The sequence below is a fragment of the Scardinius erythrophthalmus genome (assembly GCF_964197995.2).
Source record: "Scardinius erythrophthalmus genome assembly, chromosome: 22".
NCBI classification, from domain to species: domain Eukaryota; kingdom Metazoa; phylum Chordata; class Actinopteri; order Cypriniformes; family Leuciscidae; genus Scardinius; species Scardinius erythrophthalmus.
The window spans coordinates 1,027,501-1,049,002 of NC_138242.1; the positions used below are offsets into that span (position 1 = coordinate 1,027,501).

Genomic DNA, 21,502 nt, shown 5'->3' on the forward strand with positions numbered 1-21,502 from the left:
AGGAGTAAAGCCAGCAGTGGTCATGAAGAGGCACACACAACAGAAGAAGTGCTCAGATACACACTTCAGGCGTTGCTCAGAGGAGCGTAAGCCAGACACACGAGAGAATTAAAGAATTAAAGACTAATAACACTGATAACTGTTTCAGTTTTGCTGCTTAAATACATTATATCTTCCCAGAGTTTCTTCACTCCCATCCGACAGATCGAGGATTGTGTGAGATGTGTGTTGTGTCGTCTGTGGTTTGTAGACTGATTTGTCGTCTCACACACACGTTTGCGCAGGCATTCACGAGGACTACCAGCTGCCGTACCACGACCTGGTCCAGTCGGACCCGTCGGTGGAGGAGATGAGGAGAGTCGTGTGTGAACAGAAGCTGAGACCCAACATTCCCAACCGGTGGCAGAGCTGCGAGGTGACACACACACACACACACACACACACACACACACACACACACACACTCACACACACACACACACTCACACAGACATGAACAGCCAACCTGTAAATGTCAGGTGACAAGTGAACATGAATATGCAGTTTTTAACTTCATGATTTTAGGCAATCAGGGTTTGAAATTAACAAAAAAATCTAAACTCACTGCCACACAACAGATAACAGCGCTTGTTCATTAGCGATGAAGCAATAGCGGAGAATAAAGAGCATTTGGTGAACAGAAAATACAGTTATTTCCCATCATCCTTCATGTTCCTGATGTTCTGTGTTCTGTATTGATCTGTCCGTCTAAAACACATTTATGGAGAAAAGGATGAAAGAGGAAGAGGAGATGCTTTAGACGACAGGATTTAGTTTGAATAAGAAATGAATGTATGAAATCCAAATTTTACAATATATATGTATATATAAGCTGTGACGTAGTTAATCTGGTTCATTTCTTTTTGGCTAGTAGAAGTTCTGAATGGTCGGTAACCTAAAGATTTAGTAGCCAAATTGGCCGGTGAGTGAAAAAGTTCATTTCAAACCCTGGTTACAGTGCATATATTTTTATAAGGGAGAATGTATTGTTTCAAAAATAAAGTAAAATAAATGTAGCAAAAAAATATTGAATACATATTTTTGGTTTATGGGCAAAACCTAATAATCATAAATCATATAAAAAGGAAGTTGCAGTCCAAAACAAAACAGTTCAAAAACATCCTCTTGTTCTCGAACCCGTTTCATTCCCCGTGTGGATCAATGAAGTGATTTCATCAGCGCACACACACACACACACACACACACACACACACACACACACACACCCGCTGAAATCCCACAATCCCACGGGATCCGCTGGAGCTCGGGTTTCATCACTCCTGTCCGCTTCATTACTGGGGAAGTGACACGACTCCATTAGATTATCCAGGATAACACAGACATCTGAGAAACGGTTCTTCCTTGCGTTCGCTTTTACTCTGTGCTACAGCGTTTTCCTATTTTACCGCAGTAAAAATGTGCATATAATAGGCCTGATAGCGTATCGCTTGCACATCAGATTCTGTTTACCACAGCGTGTGCTTGTTATTATGGTATGGCCTGTCAAGTCTATTTGTATTGGGCATTTCACACACGCTTGTGACTTTAGTTTGGCTTTCTCTGGCAGTGCAAACTCAAACATGGCCTGAAGGTCTGGACACTGCGAAGCAGGGCTGTGCACAGACGGTTTGAGGGGCAGTGGACTAAACCAACAAAAGGGGCACTAAGGGGGTGGTTGCTTGTTAACACAAATTATCCAGTTATTACAAAAATATTCAATTAAAAGAGAAGACAGCACACACTCAAATACATTTTAGACTTTATTGTAGATGTTTTGATAGAACATCACAATTACACATTGCTGATAATAACAGAAACTATTTGCTGTTTTACATTTTTATATTTACCTGTTCCATTTACAGCAACACTTTTTTATTTGGTACCATGTCCTGAAAGATCTTGATAACCTAATTATTTTTTATGATTCACAATTACACATTGGTGATAATAACAGAAACCATTTACCGTTTTACATTTTGGTATTTACCTTTTCTTTTTACAGCAGAACTTGTCTACAAAGTGTGCCAACAACAGAAAATTTAGTTATTTGTATTAGATCTGATCGAGAGTACAATAATTTGATTAGACAAGCAGCTAATTCTAAGAACGTGGATGTGTTGTACAAGTTGTTAGCACTAGTAGAAGACCAATAGCAAAACATTACCGACATAAATACAAAAAAAGTTCCGGCGCAAACGTTCCCTGGTGCTATTTTGCAGTTTCAAAAAACAATTCCGCCTCTGACCAGGAGAAACCTCGTCTAAAGTCAGTGGCGTGTTGCGCGTGTTATTCAGAGGCTATTTTAAGGGCGCATGCTTGGCCATAATCAATGTAGCGTGTGCACAACACACACACACTTTGCTTCTCTCATTTACACACAGACACAGCAGTTCCCATTTTTAGAAAACCATACATTATTACAAGGAACAATATTACCACACGAGGGAAATAGGCATAAATCTAGCTTACACATTTACCCAAATTATTTTACGCCTGTTTAACCGAAGCTAATCTGGGTGTGTTTCTCCATGCCCAATGTCACTTCTCTGTGTTTTACGGCCCTGACGAGAACGTCGGTCTCCTCGGCTGTGAACCGCTCCTGGCAAATACGCCGTTATAATAGCAATCCGCCATGGAACAAGCGCGTCTGCTCTTAAAGGGAATGTGAGATGTCGCTCTGATTGGTTTATTTCCCGTTACGTCCAAACCACACCTATGAGTAATGAAGCGACTTCAGACCAACGGGAAAACGTGGAGCGGATTAGCGGAATCAGCGGATTGCTTTGAGCGGAGCGGAGCGGTGGGGGTGGGGAAGAGGGGCACCTCAGTTGATGAGGGCAGAGGGGCAGTGGCTCTAGCCACCAGGCCACCCCCCCGTGCACGGCCCTGAAGATGCTGTGCGTGTTTCTAGCGTGCGTTTCTAGTGTGCGTTTCTAGCGTGTGTTTCTAGTGTGCGTTTCTAGTGTGCGTTTCTAGGCGTTTCTAGCGTGCGTTTCTAGCGTGCGTTTCTAGCGTGTGTTTCTAGTGTGCGTTTCTAGTGTGCGTTTCTAGGCGTTTCTAGCGTGTGTTTCTAGCGTGCGTTTCTAGTGTGCGTTTCTAGGCGTTTCTAGCGTGTGTTTCTAGTGTGCGTTTCTAGTGTGCGTTTCTAGGCGTTTCTAGCGTGTGTTTCTAGCGTGCGTTTCTAGTGTGCGTTTCTAGGCGTTTCTAGCGTGTGTTTCTAGCGTGCGTTTCTAGTGTGCGTTTCTAGCGTGTGTTTCTAGTGTGCGTTTCTAGTGTGCGTTTCTAGGCGTTTCTAGCGTGCGTTTCTAGCGTGCGTTTCTAGCGTGCGTTTCTAGCGTGCGTTTCTAGCGTGCGTTTCTAGTGTGCGTTTCTAGCGTGTGTTTCTAGTGTGCGTTTCTAGCGTGTGTTTCTAGGCGTTTCTAGCGTGTGTTTCTAGCGTGCTTTTCTAGTGTGTGTTTCTAGGCGTTTCTAGCGTGCGTTTCTAGCATGCGTTTCTAGGTGTTTCTAGCGTGTTTCTAGCGTGCGTTTCTAGCGTGCGTTTCTAGGCGTTTCTAGCGTGCGTTTCTAGCGTGTTTCTAGTGTGTGTTTCTAGGCGTTTCTAGCGTGCGTTTCTAGCGTGTTTCTAGTGTGTGTTTCTAGGCGTTTCTAGCGTGCGTTTCTAGCGTGTTTCTAGTGTGTGTTTCTAGGCGTTTCTAGCGTGCGTTTCTAGCGTGTTTCTAGTGTGTGTTTCTAGGCGTTTCTATCGTGTTTCTATCGTGTGTTTCTAGCGTGTGTTTCTAGCGTGTGTTTCTAGCGTGCGTTTCTAGGCGTTTCTAGCGTGCGTTTCTAGTGTGCGTTTCTAGCGTGTGTTTCTAGTGTGCGTTTCTAGCGTGTGTTTCTAGGCGTTTCTAGCGTGTGTTTCTAGCGTGCTTTTCTAGTGTGCGTTTCTAGCGTGTGTTTCTAGTGTGCGTTTCTAGTGTGCGTTTCTAGCGTGTGTTTCTAGGCGTTTCTAGCGTGTGTTTCTAGGCGTTTCTAGCGTGTGTTTCAAGCGTGTGTTTCAAGCGTGTGTTTCTAGCGTGTGTTTCTAGTGTGCGTTTCTAGTGTGCGTTTCTAGGCGTTTCTATCGTGTTTCTAGCGTGTGTTTCTAGCGTGTGTTTCTAGGCGTTTCTATCGTGTTTCTAGCGTGTGTTTCTAGGCGTTTCTATCGTGTTTCTAGCGTGTGTTTCTAGCGTGTGTTTCTAGGCGTTTCTATCGTGTTTCTAGCGTGTGTTTCTAGCGTGTGTTTCTAGGCGTTTCTAGCGTGCGTTTCTAGCGTGCTTTTCTAGTGTGTGTTTCTAGGCGTTTCTAGCGTGCTTTTCTAGTGTGTGTTTCTAGGCGTTTCTAGCGTGCTTTTCTAGTGTGTGTTTCTAGGCGTTTCTAGCGTGCGTTTCTAGCATGCGTTTCTAGCATGCGTTTCTAGCGTGTTTCTAGCGTGCGTTTCTAGTGTGTGTTTCTAGGCGTTTCTAGCATGCGTTTCTAGCATGCGTTTCTAGGCGTTTCTAGCGTGTTTCTAGCGTGCGTTTCTAGCGTGCGTTTCTAGGCGTTTCTAGCGTGCGTTTCTAGCGTGTTTCTAGTGTGTGTTTCTAGGCGTTTCTAGCGTGTGTTTCTAGGCGTTTCTAGCGTGCTTTTCTAGTGTGTGTTTCTAGGCGTTTCTAGCGTGCGTTTCTAGCATGCGTTTCTAGCGTGTTTCTAGCGTGCGTTTCTAGCGTGCGTTTCTAGGCGTTTCTAGCGTGCGTTTCTAAGCGTTTCTAGCGTGCGTTTCTAGCGTGTGTTTCTAGGCGTTTCTAGCGTGCGTTTCTAGCGTGTTTCTAGTGTGTGTTTCTAGGCGTTTCTAGCGTGCGTTTCTATCGTGTTTCTAGTGTGTGTTTCTAGGCGTTTCTAGCGTGCGTTTCTAGGCGTTTCTAGCGTGCGTTTCTAGCGTGTTTCTAGTGTGTGTTTCTAGGCGTTTCTAGCGTGCGTTTCTATCGTGTTTCTAGCGTGTTTCAAGCGTGCGTTTCTAGGCGTTTCTATCGTGTTTCTAGCATGCGTTTCTAGCGTGCGTTTCTAGCATGCGTTTCTAGGCGTTTCTAGCGTGTTTCTAGCGTGCGTTTCTATCGTGTTTCTAGCGTGCGTTTCTAGCGTGCGTTTCTAGCGTGCGTTTCTAGCGTGTTTCTAGTGTGTGTTTCTAGGCGTTTCTAGCGTGCGTTTCTAGCGTGTTTCTAGTGTGTGTTTCTAGGCGTTTCTAGCGTGCGTTTCTAGCGTGTTTCTAGTGTGTGTTTCTTGGCGTTTCTAGCGTGTGTTTCTAACGTGCGTTTCTAGGCGTTTCTAGTGTGCGTTTCTAGGCGTTTCTAGCGTGTGTTTCTAGAGTGCGTTTCTAGCGTGCGTTTCTAAGCGTTTCTAGCGTGCGTTTCTAGCGTGTGTTTCTAGAGTGCGTTTCTAGCGTGCGTTTCTAAGCGTTTCTAGCGTGCGTTTCTAGCGTGTGTTTCTAGGCGTTTCTAGCGTGCGTTTCTAGCGTGTTTCTAGTGTGTGTTTCTAGGCGTTTCTAGCGTGCGTTTCTAGCGTGTTTCTAGTGTGTGTTTCTAGGCGTTTCTAGCGTGCGTTTCTAGGCGTTTCTAGCGTGCGTTTCTAGCGTGTTTCTAGTGTGTGTTTCTAGGCGTTTCTAGCGTGCGTTTCTATCGTGTTTCTAGCGTGTTTCAAGCGTGCGTTTCTAGGCGTTTCTATCGTGTTTCTAGCATGCGTTTCTAGCGTGCGTTTCTAGCATGCGTTTCTAGGCGTTTCTAGCGTGTTTCTAGCGTGCGTTTCTAGCGTGTTTCTATCGTGTTTCTAGCGTGCGTTTCTAGCGTGCGTTTCTAGCGTGCGTTTCTAGCGTGTTTCTAGTGTGTGTTTCTAGGCGTTTCTAGCGTGCGTTTCTAGCGTGTTTCTAGTGTGTGTTTCTAGGCGTTTCTAGCGTGCGTTTCTAGCGTGTTTCTAGTGTGTGTTTCTAGGCGTTTCTAGCGTGTGTTTCTAACGTGCGTTTCTAGGCGTTTCTAGTGTGCGTTTCTAGGCGTTTCTATCGTGTTTCTAGCGTGTGTTTCAAGCGTGCGTTTCTAGGCGTTTCTATCGTGTGTTTCTAGCGTGTTTCTAGCGTGTGTTTCTAGCGTGCGTTTCTAGTGTGCGTTTCTAGGCGTTTCTAGCGTGCGTTTCTAGCGTGTGTTTCTAGCGTGCGTTTCTAGGCGTTTCTAGCGTGCGTTTCTAGCGTGCGTTTCTAGCGTGCGTTTCTAGCGTGTGTTTCTAGCGTGCGTTTCTAGCATGCGTTTCTAGGCGTTTCTAGCGTGTGTTTCTAGCGTGCGTTTCTAGTGTGCGTTTCTAGCGTGTGTTTCTAGTGTGCGTTTCTAGTGTGCGTTTCTAAGCGTTTCTAGCGTGTGTTTCTAGCGTGCGTTTCTAGCGTGCGTTTCTAGCGTGCGTTTCTAGTGTGCGTTTCTAGCGTGTGTTTCTAGTGTGCGTTTCTAGCGTGCGTTTCTAGGCGTTTCTAGCGTGTTTCTAGCGTGCTTTTCTAGTGTGTGTTTCTAGGCGTTTCTAGCGTGCGTTTCTAGCATGCGTTTCTAGGCGTTTCTAGCGTGCGTTTCTAGCGTGCGTTTCTAGCGTGCGTTTCTAGGCGTTTCTAGCGTGCGTTTCTAGCGTGTTTCTAGTGTGTGTTTCTAGGCGTTTCTAGCGTGCGTTTCTAGCGTGTTTCTAGTGTGTGTTTCTAGGCGTTTCTAGCGTGCGTTTCTAGCGTGTTTCTAGTGTGTGTTTCTAGGCGTTTCTATCGTGTTTCTATCGTGTGTTTCTAGCGTGTGTTTCTAGCGTGCGTTTCTAGGCGTTTCTAGCGTGCGTTTCTAGTGTGCGTTTCTAGCGTGTGTTTCTAGTGTGCGTTTCTAGCGTGTGTTTCTAGGCATTTCTAGCGTGTGTTTCTAGCGTGCTTTTCTAGTGTGCGTTTCTAGCGTGTGTTTCTAATGTGCGTTTCTAGTGTGCGTTTCTAGCGTGTGTTTCTAGGCGTTTCTAGCGTGTGTTTCTAGGCGTTTCTAGCGTGTGTTTCAAGCGTGTGTTTCAAGCGTGTGTTTCTAGCGTGTGTTTCTAGTGTGCGTTTCTAGTGTGCGTTTCTAGGCGTTTCTATCGTGTTTCTAGCGTGTGTTTCTAGCGTGTGTTTCTAGGCGTTTCTATCGTGTTTCTAGCGTGTGTTTCTAGGCGTTTCTATCGTGTTTCTAGCGTGTGTTTCTAGCGTGTGTTTCTAGGCGTTTCTATCGTGTTTCTAGCGTGTGTTTCTAGCGTGTGTTTCTAGCGTGTGTTTCTAGGCGTTTCTAGCGTGCGTTTCTAGCGTGCTTTTCTAGTGTGTGTTTCTAGGCGTTTCTAGCGTGCGTTTCTAGCGTGCTTTTCTAGTGTGTGTTTCTAGGCGTTTCTAGCGTGCGTTTCTAGCATGCGTTTCTAGGCGTTTCTAGCGTGTTTCTAGCGTGCGTTTCTAGTGTGTGTTTCTAGGCGTTTCTAGCGTGCGTTTCTAGCATGCGTTTCTAGGCGTTTCTAGCGTGTTTCTAGCGTGCGTTTCTAGCGTGCGTTTCTAGGCGTTTCTAGCGTGCGTTTCTAGCGTGTTTCTAGTGTGTGTTTCTAGGCGTTTCTAGCGTGTGTTTCTAGGCGTTTCTAGCGTGCGTTTCTAGCGTGCTTTTCTAGTGTGTGTTTCTAGGCGTTTCTAGCGTGCGTTTCTAGGCGTTTCTAGCGTGTTTCTAGCGTGCGTTTCTAGCGTGCGTTTCTAGCGTGCGTTTCTAGCGTGTTTCTAGTGTGTGTTTCTAGGCGTTTCTAGCGTGCGTTTCTAGCGTGTTTCTAGTGTGTGTTTCTAGGCGTTTCTAGCGTGCGTTTCTAGCGTGTTTCTAGTGTGTGTTTCTAGGCGTTTCTATCGTGTTTCTATCGTGTGTTTCTAGCGTGTGTTTCTAGCGTGTTTCTAGCGTGCGTTTCTAGGCATTTCTAGCGTGCGTTTCTAGTGTGCGTTTCTAGCGTGTGTTTCTAGGCGTTTCTAGCGTGTGTTTCTAGCGTGCTTTTCTAGTGTGCGTTTCTAGCGTGTTTCTAGTGTGCGTTTCTAGTGTGCGTTTCTAGCGTGTGTTTCTAGGCGTTTCTAGCGTGTGTTTCTAGGCGTTTCTAGCGTGTGTTTCAAGCGTGTGTTTCAAGCGTGTGTTTCTAGCGTGTGTTTCTAGTGTGCGTTTCTAGTGTGCGTTTCTAGGCGTTTCTATCGTGTTTCTAGCGTGTGTTTCTAGCGTGTGTTTCTAGGCGTTTCTATCGTGTTTCTAGCGTGTGTTTCTAGGCGTTTCTATCGTGTTTCTAGCGTGTGTTTCTAGGCGTTTCTATCGTGTTTCTAGCGTGTGTTTCTAGGCGTTTCTATCGTGTTTCTAGCGTGTTTCAAGCGTGCGTTTCTAGGCGTTTCTATCGTGTTTCTAGCGTGTGTTTCTAGCGTGCGTTTCTAGTGTGCGTTTCTAGGCGTTTCTAGCGTGCGTTTCTAGCGTGTTTCTAGTGTGTGTTTCTAGGCGTTTCTATCGTGTTTCTAGCGTGCGTTTCTAGCGTGTTTCTAGTGTGTGTTTCTAGGCGTTTCTAGCGTGCGTTTCTAGCGTGTTTCTAGCGTGTTTCAAGCGTGCGTTTCTAGGCGTTTCTATCGTGTTTCTAGCGTGTGTTTCTAGCGTGCGTTTCTAGTGTGCGTTTCTAGGCGTTTCTAGCGTGCGTTTCTAGCGTGTTTCAAGCGTGCGTTTCTAGGCGTTTCTATCGTGTTTCTAGCGTGCGTTTCTAGCGTGTTTCTAGTGTGTGTTTCTAGGCGTTTCTAGCGTGCGTTTCTAGCGTGTTTCTAGTGTGTGTTTCTAGGCGTTTCTAGCGTGCGTTTCTAGCGTGTTTCTAGTGTGTGTTTCTAGGCGTTTCTATCGTGTTTCTATCGTGTGTTTCTAGCGTGTGTTTCTAGCGTGCGTTTCTAGGCGTTTCTAGCGTGCGTTTCTAGTGTGCGTTTCTAGCGTGTGTTTCTAGTGTGCGTTTCTAGCGTGTGTTTCTAGGCATTTCTAGCGTGTGTTTCTAGCGTGCTTTTCTAGTGTGCGTTTCTAGCGTGTGTTTCTAGTGTGCGTTTCTAGTGTGCGTTTCTAGCGTGTGTTTCTAGGCGTTTCTAGCGTGTGTTTCTAGGCGTTTCTAGCGTGTGTTTCAAGCGTGTGTTTCAAGCGTGTGTTTCTAGCGTGTGTTTCTAGTGTGCGTTTCTAGTGTGTGTTTCTAGGCGTTTCTATCGTGTTTCTAGCGTGTGTTTCTAGCGTGTGTTTCTAGGCGTTTCTATCGTGTTTCTAGCGTGTGTTTCTAGGCGTTTCTATCGTGTTTCTAGCGTGTGTTTCTAGCGTGTGTTTCTAGGCATTTCTATCGTGTTTCTAGCGTGTGTTTCTAGCGTGTGTTTCTAGCGTGTGTTTCTAGGCGTTTCTAGCGTGCGTTTCTAGCGTGCTTTTCTAGTGTGTGTTTCTAGGCGTTTCTAGCGTGCGTTTCTAGCGTGCTTTTCTAGTGTGTGTTTCTAGGCGTTTCTAGCGTGCGTTTCTAGCATGCGTTTCTAGGCGTTTCTAGCGTGTTTCTAGCGTGCGTTTCTAGTGTGTGTTTCTAGGCGTTTCTAGCGTGCGTTTCTAGCATGCGTTTCTAGGCGTTTCTAGCGTGTTTCTAGCGTGCGTTTCTAGCGTGCGTTTCTAGGCGTTTCTAGCGTGCGTTTCTAGCGTGTTTCTAGTGTGTGTTTCTAGGCGTTTCTAGCGTGTGTTTCTAGGCGTTTCTAGCGTGCGTTTCTAGCGTGCTTTTCTAGTGTGTGTTTCTAGGCGTTTCTAGCGTGCGTTTCTAGCATGCGTTTCTAGGCGTTTCTAGCGTGTTTCTAGCGTGCGTTTCTAGCGTGCGTTTCTAGCGTGCGTTTCTAGCGTGTTTCTAGTGTGTGTTTCTAGGCGTTTCTAGCGTGTTTCTAGTGTGTGTTTCTAGGCGTTTCTAGCATGCGTTTCTAGCGTGTTTCTAGTGTGTGTTTCTAGGCGTTTCTATCGTGTTTCTATCGTGTGTTTCTAGCGTGTGTTTCTAGCGTGTTTCTAGCGTGCGTTTCTAGGCATTTCTAGCGTGCGTTTCTAGTGTGCGTTTCTAGCGTGTGTTTCTAGTGTGCGTTTCTAGCGTGTGTTTCTAGGCGTTTCTAGCGTGCGTTTCTAGCGTGTTTCTAGTGTGCGTTTCTAGTGTGCGTTTCTAGCGTGTGTTTCTAGGCGTTTCTAGCGTGTGTTTCTAGGCGTTTCTAGCGTGTGTTTCAAGCGTGTGTTTCAAGCGTGTGTTTCTAGCGTGTGTTTCTAGTGTGTTTCTAGTGTGTGTTTCTAGGCGTTTCTAGCGTGCGTTTCTAGCGTGCGTTTCTAGCGTGTTTCTAGTGTGTGTTTCTAGGCGTTTCTAGCGTGTGTTTCTAGGCGTTTCTAGCGTGCTTTTCTAGTGTGTGTTTCTAGGCGTTTCTAGCGTGCGTTTCTAGCATGCGTTTCTAGCGTGTTTCTAGCGTGCGTTTCTAGCGTGCGTTTCTAGGCGTTTCTAGCGTGCGTTTCTAAGCGTTTCTAGCGTGCGTTTCTAGCGTGTGTTTCTAGGCGTTTCTAGCGTGCGTTTCTAGCGTGTTTCTAGTGTATGTTTCTAGGCGTTTCTAGCGTGCGTTTCTATCGTGTTTCTAGTGTGTGTTTCTAGGCGTTTCTAGCGTGCGTTTCTAGGCGTTTCTAGCGTGCGTTTCTAGCGTGTTTCTAGTGTGTGTTTCTAGGCGTTTCTAGCGTGCGTTTCTATCGTGTTTCTAGCGTGTTTCAAGCGTGCGTTTCTAGGCGTTTCTATCGTGTTTCTAGCATGCGTTTCTAGCGTGCGTTTCTAGCATGCGTTTCTAGGCGTTTCTAGCGTGTTTCTAGCGTGCGTTTCTATCGTGTTTCTAGCGTGCGTTTCTAGCGTGCGTTTCTAGCGTGCGTTTCTAGCGTGTTTCTAGTGTGTGTTTCTAGGCGTTTCTAGCGTGCGTTTCTAGCGTGTTTCTAGTGTGTGTTTCTAGGCGTTTCTAGCGTGCGTTTCTAGCGTGTTTCTAGTGTGTGTTTCTTGGCGTTTCTAGCGTGTGTTTCTAACGTGCGTTTCTAGGCGTTTCTAGTGTGCGTTTCTAGGCGTTTCTAGCGTGTGTTTCTAGAGTGCGTTTCTAGCGTGCGTTTCTAAGCGTTTCTAGCGTGCGTTTCTAGCGTGTGTTTCTAGAGTGCGTTTCTAGCGTGCGTTTCTAAGCGTTTCTAGCGTGCGTTTCTAGCGTGTGTTTCTAGGCGTTTCTAGCGTGCGTTTCTAGCGTGTTTCTAGTGTGTGTTTCTAGGCGTTTCTAGCGTGCGTTTCTAGCGTGTTTCTAGTGTGTGTTTCTAGGCGTTTCTAGCGTGCGTTTCTAGGCGTTTCTAGCGTGCGTTTCTAGCGTGTTTCTAGTGTGTGTTTCTAGGCGTTTCTAGCGTGCGTTTCTATCGTGTTTCTAGCGTGTTTCAAGCGTGCGTTTCTAGGCGTTTCTATCGTGTTTCTAGCATGCGTTTCTAGCGTGCGTTTCTAGCATGCGTTTCTAGGCGTTTCTAGCGTGTTTCTAGCGTGCGTTTCTATCGTGTTTCTAGCGTGCGTTTCTAGCGTGCGTTTCTAGCGTGCGTTTCTAGCGTGTTTCTAGTGTGTGTTTCTAGGCGTTTCTAGCGTGCGTTTCTAGCGTGTTTCTAGTGTGTGTTTCTAGGCGTTTCTAGCGTGCGTTTCTAGCGTGTTTCTAGTGTGTGTTTCTAGGCGTTTCTAGCGTGTGTTTCTTACGTGCGTTTCTAGGCGTTTCTAGTGTGCGTTTCTAGGCGTTTCTATCGTGTTTCTAGCGTGTGTTTCAAGCGTGCGTTTCTAGGCGTTTCTATCGTGTGTTTCTAGCGTGTTTCTAGCGTGTGTTTCTAGCGTGCGTTTCTAGTGTGCGTTTCTAGGCGTTTCTAGCGTGCGTTTCTAGCGTGTGTTTCTAGCGTGCGTTTCTAGGCGTTTCTAGCGTGCGTTTCTAGCGTGCGTTTCTAGCGTGCGTTTCTAGCGTGTGTTTCTAGCGTGCGTTTCTAGCATGCGTTTCTAGGCGTTTCTAGCGTGTGTTTCTAGCGTGCGTTTCTAGTGTGCGTTTCTAGCGTGTGTTTCTAGTGTGCGTTTCTAGTGTGCGTTTCTAAGCGTTTCTAGCGTGTGTTTCTAGCGTGCGTTTCTAGCGTGCGTTTCTAGCGTGCGTTTCTAGTGTGCGTTTCTAGCGTGTGTTTCTAGTGTGCGTTTCTAGCGTGCGTTTCTAGGCGTTTCTAGCGTGTGTTTCTAGCGTGCTTTTCTAGTGTGTGTTTCTAGGCGTTTCTAGCGTGCGTTTCTAGCATGCGTTTCTAGGCGTTTCTAGCGTGCGTTTCTAGCGTGCGTTTCTAGCGTGCGTTTCTAGGCGTTTCTAGCGTGCGTTTCTAGCGTGTTTCTAGTGTGTGTTTCTAGGCGTTTCTAGCGTGCGTTTCTAGCGTGTTTCTAGTGTGTGTTTCTAGGCGTTTCTAGCGTGCGTTTCTAGCGTGTTTCTAGTGTGTGTTTCTAGGCGTTTCTATCGTGTTTCTATCGTGTGTTTCTAGCGTGTGTTTCTAGCGTGCGTTTCTAGGCGTTTCTAGCGTGCGTTTCTAGTGTGCGTTTCTAGCGTGTGTTTCTAGTGTGCGTTTCTAGCGTGTGTTTCTAGGCATTTCTAGCGTGTGTTTCTAGCGTGCTTTTCTAGTGTGCGTTTCTAGCGTGTGTTTCTAATGTGCGTTTCTAGTGTGCGTTTCTAGCGTGTGTTTCTAGGCGTTTCTAGCGTGTGTTTCTAGGCGTTTCTAGCGTGTGTTTCAAGCGTGTGTTTCAAGCGTGTGTTTCTAGCGTGTGTTTCTAGTGTGCGTTTCTAGTGTGCGTTTCTAGGCGTTTCTATCGTGTTTCTAGCGTGTGTTTCTAGCGTGTGTTTCTAGGCGTTTCTATCGTGTTTCTAGCGTGTTTCTAGGCGTTTCTATCGTGTTTCTAGCGTGTGTTTCTAGCGTGTGTTTCTAGGCGTTTCTATCGTGTTTCTAGCGTGTGTTTCTAGCGTGTGTTTCTAGCGTGTGTTTCTAGGCGTTTCTAGCGTGCGTTTCTAGCGTGCTTTTCTAGTGTGTGTTTCTAGGCGTTTCTAGCGTGCGTTTCTAGCGTGCTTTTCTAGTGTGTGTTTCTAGGCGTTTCTAGCGTGCGTTTCTAGCATGCGTTTCTAGGCGTTTCTAGCGTGTTTCTAGCGTGCGTTTCTAGTGTGTGTTTCTAGGCGTTTCTAGCGTGCGTTTCTAGCATGCGTTTCTAGGCGTTTCTAGCGTGTTTCTAGCGTGCGTTTCTAGCGTGCGTTTCTAGGCGTTTCTAGCGTGCGTTTCTAGCGTGTTTCTAGTGTGTGTTTCTAGGCGTTTCTAGCGTGTGTTTCTAGGCGTTTCTAGCGTGCGTTTCTAGCGTGCTTTTCTAGTGTGTGTTTCTAGGCGTTTCTAGCGTGCGTTTCTAGGCGTTTCTAGCGTGTTTCTAGCGTGCGTTTCTAGCGTGCGTTTCTAGCGTGCGTTTCTAGCGTGTTTCTAGTGTGTGTTTCTAGGCGTTTCTAGCGTGCGTTTCTAGCGTGTTTCTAGTGTGTGTTTCTAGGCGTTTCTAGCGTGTGTTTCTAACGTGCGTTTCTAGGCGTTTCTAGTGTGCGTTTCTAGGCGTTTCTATCGTGTTTCTAGCGTGTGTTTCAAGCGTGCGTTTCTAGGCGTTTCTATCGTGTGTTTCTAGCGTGTTTCTAGCGTGTGTTTCTAGCGTGCGTTTCTAGTGTGCGTTTCTAGGCGTTTCTAGCGTGCGTTTCTAGCGTGTGTTTCTAGCGTGCGTTTCTAGGCGTTTCTAGCGTGCGTTTCTAGCGTGCGTTTCTAGCGTGCGTTTCTAGCGTGTGTTTCTAGCGTGCGTTTCTAGCATGCGTTTCTAGGCGTTTCTAGCGTGTGTTTCTAGCGTGCGTTTCTAGTGTGCGTTTCTAGCGTGTGTTTCTAGTGTGCGTTTCTAGTGTGCGTTTCTAAGCGTTTCTAGCGTGTGTTTCTAGCGTGCGTTTCTAGCGTGCGTTTCTAGCGTGCGTTTCTAGTGTGCGTTTCTAGCGTGTGTTTCTAGTGTGCGTTTCTAGCGTGCGTTTCTAGGCGTTTCTAGCGTGTGTTTCTAGCGTGCTTTTCTAGTGTGTGTTTCTAGGCGTTTCTAGCGTGCGTTTCTAGCATGCGTTTCTAGGCGTTTCTAGCGTGCGTTTCTAGCGTGCGTTTCTAGCGTGCGTTTCTAGGCGTTTCTAGCGTGCGTTTCTAGCGTGTTTCTAGTGTGTGTTTCTAGGCGTTTCTAGCGTGCGTTTCTAGCGTGTTTCTAGTGTGTGTTTCTAGGCGTTTCTAGCGTGCGTTTCTAGCGTGTTTCTAGTGTGTGTTTCTAGGCGTTTCTATCGTGTTTCTATCGTGTGTTTCTAGCGTGTGTTTCTAGCGTGCGTTTCTAGGCGTTTCTAGCGTGCGTTTCTAGTGTGCGTTTCTAGCGTGTGTTTCTAGTGTGCGTTTCTAGCGTGTGTTTCTAGGCATTTCTAGCGTGTGTTTCTAGCGTGCTTTTCTAGTGTGCGTTTCTAGCGTGTGTTTCTAATGTGCGTTTCTAGTGTGCGTTTCTAGCGTGTGTTTCTAGGCGTTTCTAGCGTGTGTTTCTAGGCGTTTCTAGCGTGTGTTTCAAGCGTGTGTTTCAAGCGTGTGTTTCTAGCGTGTGTTTCTAGTGTGCGTTTCTAGTGTGCGTTTCTAGGCGTTTCTATCGTGTTTCTAGCGTGTGTTTCTAGCGTGTGTTTCTAGGCGTTTCTATCGTGTTTCTAGCGTGTTTCTAGGCGTTTCTATCGTGTTTCTAGCGTGTGTTTCTAGCGTGTGTTTCTAGGCGTTTCTATCGTGTTTCTAGCGTGTGTTTCTAGCGTGTGTTTCTAGCGTGTGTTTCTAGGCGTTTCTAGCGTGCGTTTCTAGCGTGCTTTTCTAGTGTGTGTTTCTAGGCGTTTCTAGCGTGCGTTTCTAGCGTGCTTTTCTAGTGTGTGTTTCTAGGCGTTTCTAGCGTGCGTTTCTAGCATGCGTTTCTAGGCGTTTCTAGCGTGTTTCTAGCGTGCGTTTCTAGTGTGTGTTTCTAGGCGTTTCTAGCGTGCGTTTCTAGCATGCGTTTCTAGGCGTTTCTAGCGTGTTTCTAGCGTGCGTTTCTAGCGTGCGTTTCTAGGCGTTTCTAGCGTGCGTTTCTAGCGTGTTTCTAGTGTGTGTTTCTAGGCGTTTCTAGCGTGTGTTTCTAGGCGTTTCTAGCGTGCGTTTCTAGCGTGCTTTTCTAGTGTGTGTTTCTAGGCGTTTCTAGCGTGCGTTTCTAGGCGTTTCTAGCGTGTTTCTAGCGTGCGTTTCTAGCGTGCGTTTCTAGCGTGCGTTTCTAGCGTGTTTCTAGTGTGTGTTTCTAGGCGTTTCTAGCGTGCGTTTCTAGCGTGTTTCTAGTGTGTGTTTCTAGGCGTTTCTAGCGTGCGTTTCTAGCGTGTTTCTAGTGTGTGTTTCTAGGCGTTTCTATCGTGTTTCTATCGTGTGTTTCTAGCGTGTGTTTCTAGCGTGTTTCTAGCGTGCGTTTCTAGGCATTTCTAGCGTGCGTTTCTAGTGTGCGTTTCTAGCGTGTGTTTCTAGGCGTTTCTAGCGTGTGTTTCTAGCGTGCTTTTCTAGTGTGCGTTTCTAGCGTGTTTCTAGTGTGCGTTTCTAGTGTGCGTTTCTAGCGTGTGTTTCTAGGCGTTTCTAGCGTGTGTTTCTAGGCGTTTCTAGCGTGTGTTTCAAGCGTGTGTTTCAAGCGTGTGTTTCTAGCGTGTGTTTCTAGTGTGCGTTTCTAGTGTGCGTTTCTAGGCGTTTCTATCGTGTTTCTAGCGTGTGTTTCTAGCGTGTGTTTCTAGGCGTTTCTATCGTGTTTCTAGCGTGTGTTTCTAGGCGTTTCTATCGTGTTTCTAGCGTGTGTTTCTAGGCGTTTCTATCGTGTTTCTAGCGTGTGTTTCTAGGCGTTTCTATCGTGTTTCTAGCGTGTTTCAAGCGTGCGTTTCTAGGCGTTTCTATCGTGTTTCTAGCGTGTGTTTCTAGCGTGCGTTTCTAGTGTGCGTTTCTAGGCGTTTCTAGCGTGCGTTTCTAGCGTGTTTCTAGTGTGTGTTTCTAGGCGTTTCTATCGTGTTTCTAGCGTGCGTTTCTAGCGTGTTTCTAGTGTGTGTTTCTAGGCGTTTCTAGCGTGCGTTTCTAGCGTGTTTCTAGCGTGTTTCAAGCGTGCGTTTCTAGGCGTTTCTATCGTGTTTCTAGCGTGTGTTTCTAGCGTGCGTTTCTAGTGTGCGTTTCTAGGCGTTTCTAGCGTGCGTTTCTAGCGTGTTTCAAGCGTGCGTTTCTAGGCGTTTCTATCGTGTTTCTAGCGTGCGTTTCTAGCGTGTTTCTAGTGTGTGTTTCTAGGCGTTTCTAGCGTGCGTTTCTAGCGTGTTTCTAGTGTGTGTTTCTAGGCGTTTCTAGCGTGCGTTTCTAGCGTGTTTCTAGTGTGTGTTTCTAGGCGTTTCTATCGTGTTTCTATCGTGTGTTTCTAGCGTGTGTTTCTAGCGTGCGTTTCTAGGCGTTTCTAGCGTGCGTTTCTAGTGTGCGTTTCTAGCGTGTGTTTCTAGTGTGCGTTTCTAGCGTGTGTTTCTAGGCATTTCTAGCGTGTGTTTCTAGCGTGCTTTTCTAGTGTGCGTTTCTAGCGTGTGTTTCTAGTGTGCGTTTCTAGTGTGCGTTTCTAGCGTGTGTTTCTAGGCGTTTCTAGCGTGTGTTTCTAGGCGTTTCTAGCGTGTGTTTCAAGCGTGTGTTTCAAGCGTGTGTTTCTAGCGTGTGTTTCTAGTGTGCGTTTCTAGTGTGTGTTTCTAGGCGTTTCTATCGTGTTTCTAGCGTGTGTTTCTAGCGTGTGTTTCTAGGCGTTTCTATCGTGTTTCTAGCGTGTGTTTCTAGGCGTTTCTATCGTGTTTCTAGCGTGTGTTTCTAGCGTGTGTTTCTAGGCATTTCTATCGTGTTTCTAGCGTGTGTTTCTAGCGTGTGTTTCTAGCGTGTGTTTCTAGGCGTTTCTAGCGTGCGTTTCTAGCGTGCTTTTCTAGTGTGTGTTTCTAGGCGTTTCTAGCGTGCGTTTCTAGCGTGCTTTTCTAGTGTGTGTTTCTAGGCGTTTCTAGCGTGCGTTTCTAGCATGCGTTTCTAGGCGTTTCTAGCGTGTTTCTAGCGTGCGTTTCTAGTGTGTGTTTCTAGGCGTTTCTAGCGTGCGTTTCTAGCATGCGTTTCTAGGCGTTTCTAGCGTGTTTCTAGCGTGCGTTTCTAGCGTGCGTTTCTAGGCGTTTCTAGCGTGCGTTTCTAGCGTGTTTCTAGTGTGTGTTTCTAGGCGTTTCTAGCGTGTGTTTCTAGGCGTTTCTAGCGTGCGTTTCTAGCGTGCTTTTCTAGTGTGTGTTTCTAGGCGTTTCTAGCGTGCGTTTCTAGCATGCGTTTCTAGGCGTTTCTAGCGTGTTTCTAGCGTGCGTTTCTAGCGTGCGTTTCTAGCGTGCGTTTCTAGCGTGTTTCTAGTGTGTGTTTCTAGGCGTTTCTAGCGTGTTTCTAGTGTGTGTTTCTAGGCGTTTCTAGCATGCGTTTCTAGCGTGTTTCTAGTGTGTGTTTCTAGGCGTTTCTATCGTGTTTCTATCGTGTGTTTCTAGCGTGTGTTTCTAGCGTGTTTCTAGCGTGCGTTTCTAGGCATTTCTAGCGTGCGTTTCTAGTGTGCGTTTCTAGCGTGTGTTTCTAGTGTGCGTTTCTAGCGTGTGTTTCTAGGCGTTTCTAGCGTGCGTTTCTAGCGTGTTTCTAGTGTGCGTTTCTAGTGTGCGTTTCTAGCGTGTGTTTCTAGGCGTTTCTAGCGTGTGTTTCTAGGCGTTTCTAGCGTGTGTTTCAAGCGTGTGTTTCAAGCGTGTGTTTCTAGCGTGTGTTTCTAGTGTGCGTTTCTAGTGTGCGTTTCTAGGCGTTTCTAGCGTGTGTTTCTAGCGTGTGTTTCTAGGCGTTTCTATCGTGTTTCTAGCGTGTGTTTCTAGGCGTTTCTATCGTGTTTCTAGCGTGTGTTTCTAGGCGTTTCTATCGTGTTTCTAGCGTGTTTCAAGCGTGCGTTTCTAGGCGTTTCTATCGTGTTTCTAGCGTGTGTTTCTAGCGTGCGTTTCTAGTGTGCCTTTCTAGGCGTTTCTAGCGTGCGTTTCTAGCGTGTGTTTCTAGCGTGCGTTTCTAGGCGTTTCTAGCGTGCGTTTCTAGCGTGTGTTTCTAGGCGTTTCTAGCGTGCGTTTCTAGTCGTTTCTAGCGTGCGTTTCTAGTCGTTTCTATCGTGTTTTTAGCGCGTGTTTCTAGCGTGTTTCTAGCGTGTGTTTCTAGCGTGTGTTTCTAGCGTGCGTTTCTAGCATGCGTTTCTAGCGTGTGTTTCTAGCGTGCGTTTCTAGCGTGTGTTTCTAGCGTGCGTTTCTATCATGTGTTTCTAGGCGTTTCTAGCGTGCGTTTCTAGCGTGTGTTTCTAGCATGCGTTTCTAGCGTGCGTTTCTAGGCGTTTCTAGCGTGTGTTTCTAGGCGTTTCTAGCGTGCGTTTCTAGTCGTTTCTATCGTGTTTTTAGCGCGTGTTTCTAGCGTGTTTCTAGCGTGTGTTTCTAGCGTGTGTTTCTAGCGTGCGTTTCTAGCATGCGTTTCTAGCGTGTGTTTCTAGCGTGCGTTTCTAGCGTGTGTTTCTAGCGTGCGTTTCTATCATGTGTTTCTAGGCGTTTCTAGCGTGCGTTTCTAGCGTGTGTTTCTAGCATGCGTTTCTAGCGTGCGTTTCTAGGCGTTTCTAGCGTGCGTTTCTAGCGTGTGTTTCTAGCGTGCGTTTCTAGCATGCGTTTCTAGGCGTTTCTAGCGTGCGTTTCTAGCATGCGTTTCTAGGCGTTTCTAGCGTGTTTCTAGCGTGCGTTTCTAGCGTGCGTTTCTAGCGTGCGTTTCTAGCGTGTTTCTAGTGTGTGTTTCTAGGCGTTTCTAGCGTGTGTTTCTAGGCGTTTCTAGCGTGCGTTTCTAGCGTGCTTTTCTAGTGTGTGTTTCTAGGCGTTTCTAGCGTGTGTTTCTAGGCGTTTCTAGCGTGCGTTTCTAGCGTGCTTTTCTAGTGTGTGTTTCTAGCATGCGTTTCTAGCGTGCGTTTCTAGGCGTTTCTAGCGTGCGTTTCTAGCGTGTGTTTCTAGCGTGCGTTTCTAGCATGCGTTTCTAGGCGTTTCTAGCGTGCGTTTCTAGCATGCGTTTCTAGGCGTTTCTAGCGTGTTTCTAGCGTGCGTTTCTAGCGTGCGTTTCTAGCGTGCGTTTCTAGCGTGTTTCTAGTGTGTGTTTCTAGGCGTTTCTAGCGTGTGTTTCTAGGCGTTTCTAGCGTGCGTTTCTAGCGTGCTTTTCTAGTGTGTGTTTCTAGGCGTTTCTAGCGTGTGTTTCTAGGCGTTTCTAGCGTGCGTTTCTAGCGTGCTTTTCTAGTGTGTGTTTCTAGGCGTTTCTAGCGTGCGTTTCTAGCATGCGTTTCTAGGCGTTTCTAGCGTGTTTCTAGCGTGCGTTTCTAGCGTGCGTTTCTAGGCGTTTCTAGCGTGCGTTTCTAGCGTGTTTCTAGTGTGTGTTTCTAGGCGTTTCTAGCGTGCGTTTCTAGCGTGTTTCTAGTGTGTGTTTCTAGGCGTTTCTAGCGTGCGTTTCTAGCGTGTTTCTAGTGTGTGTTTCTAGGCGTTTCTAGCGTGCGTTTCTAGCGTGTTTCTAGCGTGCGTTTCTAGGCGTTTCTAGCGTGCGTTTCTAGCGTGTTTCTAGTGTGTGTTTCTAGGCGTTTCTAGCGTGCGTTTCTAGCGTGTTTCTAGTGTGTGTTTCTAGGCGTTTCTATCGTGTTTCTATCGTGTGTTTCTAGCGTGTGTTTCTAGCGTGTTTCTAGCGTGCGTTTCTAGGCATTTCTAGCGTGCGTTTCTAGTGTGCGTTTCTAGCGTGTGTTTCTAGTGTGCGTTTCTAGCGTGTTTCTAGGCGTTTCTAGCGTGTGTTTCTAGCGTGCTTTTCTAGTGTGCGTTTCTAGCGTGTGTTTCTAGTGTGCGTTTCTAGTGTGCATTTCTAGCGTGTGTTTCTAGGCGTTTCTAGCGTGTGTTTCTAGGCGTTTCTAGCGTGTGTTTCAAGCGTGTGTTTCAAGCGTGTGTTTCTAGCGTGTGTTTCTAGTGTGCGTTTCTAGTGTGCGTTTCTAGGCGTTTCTATCGTGTTTCTAGCGTGTGTTTCTAGCGTGTGTTTCTAGGCGTTTCTATCGTGTTTCTAGCGTGTGTTTCTAGGCGTTTCTATCGTGTTTCTAGCGTGTGTTTCTAGGCGTTTCTATCGTGTTTCTAGCGTGTGTTTCTAGGCGTTTCTATCGTGTTTCAAGCGTGCGTTTCTAGGCGTTTCTAGCGTGTTTCTAGCGTGTTTCTAGCGTGTGTTTCTAGCGTGTGTTTCTAGCGTGCGTTTCTAGTGTGCGTTTCTAGGCGTTTCTAGCGTGCGTTTCTAGCGTGTGTTTCTAGCGTGCGTTTCTAGGCGTTTCTAGCGTGCGTTTCTAGCGTGTGTTTCTAGCGTGCGTTTCTAGGCGTTTCTAGCGTGTGTTTCTAGCGTGTGTTTCTAGGCGTTTCTAGCGTGCATTTCTAGTCGTTTCTATCGTGTTTTTAGCTCGTGTTTCTAGCGTGTGTTTCTAGCATGCGTTTCTAGCATGCGTTTCTAGCGTGTGTTTCTAGCGTGCGTTTCTAGCGTGTGTTTCTAGCGTGCGTTTCTAGCATGTGTTTCTAGGCGTTTCTAGCGTGCGTTTCTAGCGTGTGTTTCTAGCATGCGTTTCTAGCGTGCGTTTCTAGGCGTTTCTAGCGTGCGTTTCTAGCGTGTGTTTCTAGCGTGCGTTTCTAGCATGCGTTTCTAGGCGTTTCTAGCGTGTGTTTCTAGCGTGCGTTTCTAGGCGTTTCTAGCGTGCGTTTCTATCGTGTTTCTAGCGTGTGTTTCAAGCGTGCGTTTGTAGGCGTTTCTAGCGTGCGTTTCTAGTCGTTTCTATCGTGTTTTTAGCGCGTGTTTCTAGCGTGTGTTTCTAGAGTGTGTTTCTAGCGTGCGTTTCTAGGCGTTTCTAGCGTGCGTTTCTAGCGTGTGTTTCTAGCGTGCGTTTCTAGCGTGTGTTTCTAGCGTGCGTTTCTAGCATGTGTTTCTAGGCGTTTCTAGCGTGCGTTTCTAGCGTGTGTTTCTAGCATGCGTTTCTAGCGTGCGTTTCTAGGCGTTTCTAGCGTGCGTTTCTAGCGTGTGTTTCTAGCGTGCGTTTCTAGCATGCGTTTCTAGGCGTTTCTAGCGTGTGTTTCTAGCGTGCGTTTCTAGGCGTTTCTAGCGTGCGTTTCTATCGTGTTTCTAGCGTGTGTTTCAAGCGTGCGTTTCTAGGCGTTTCTATCGTGTTTCTAGCGTGCGTTTCTAGCATGCGTTTCTAG

At 46.6% G+C, this 21,502-nt stretch overlaps 1 protein-coding gene across 1 annotated transcript in view; it reads left to right on the top strand.

The window, feature by feature from the left end:
* tgfbr1b (transforming growth factor, beta receptor 1 b) overlaps positions 1-21,502 on the top strand; it is a 98,309-nt gene that overhangs the window by 61,734 nt on the left and 15,073 nt on the right. The window contains exon 8 of the mRNA XM_081352712.1: positions 285-415. Coding sequence (XP_081208838.1) covers positions 285-415 — 131 coding nt within the window. The remainder of the gene's footprint in view (positions 1-284; positions 416-21,502) is intronic.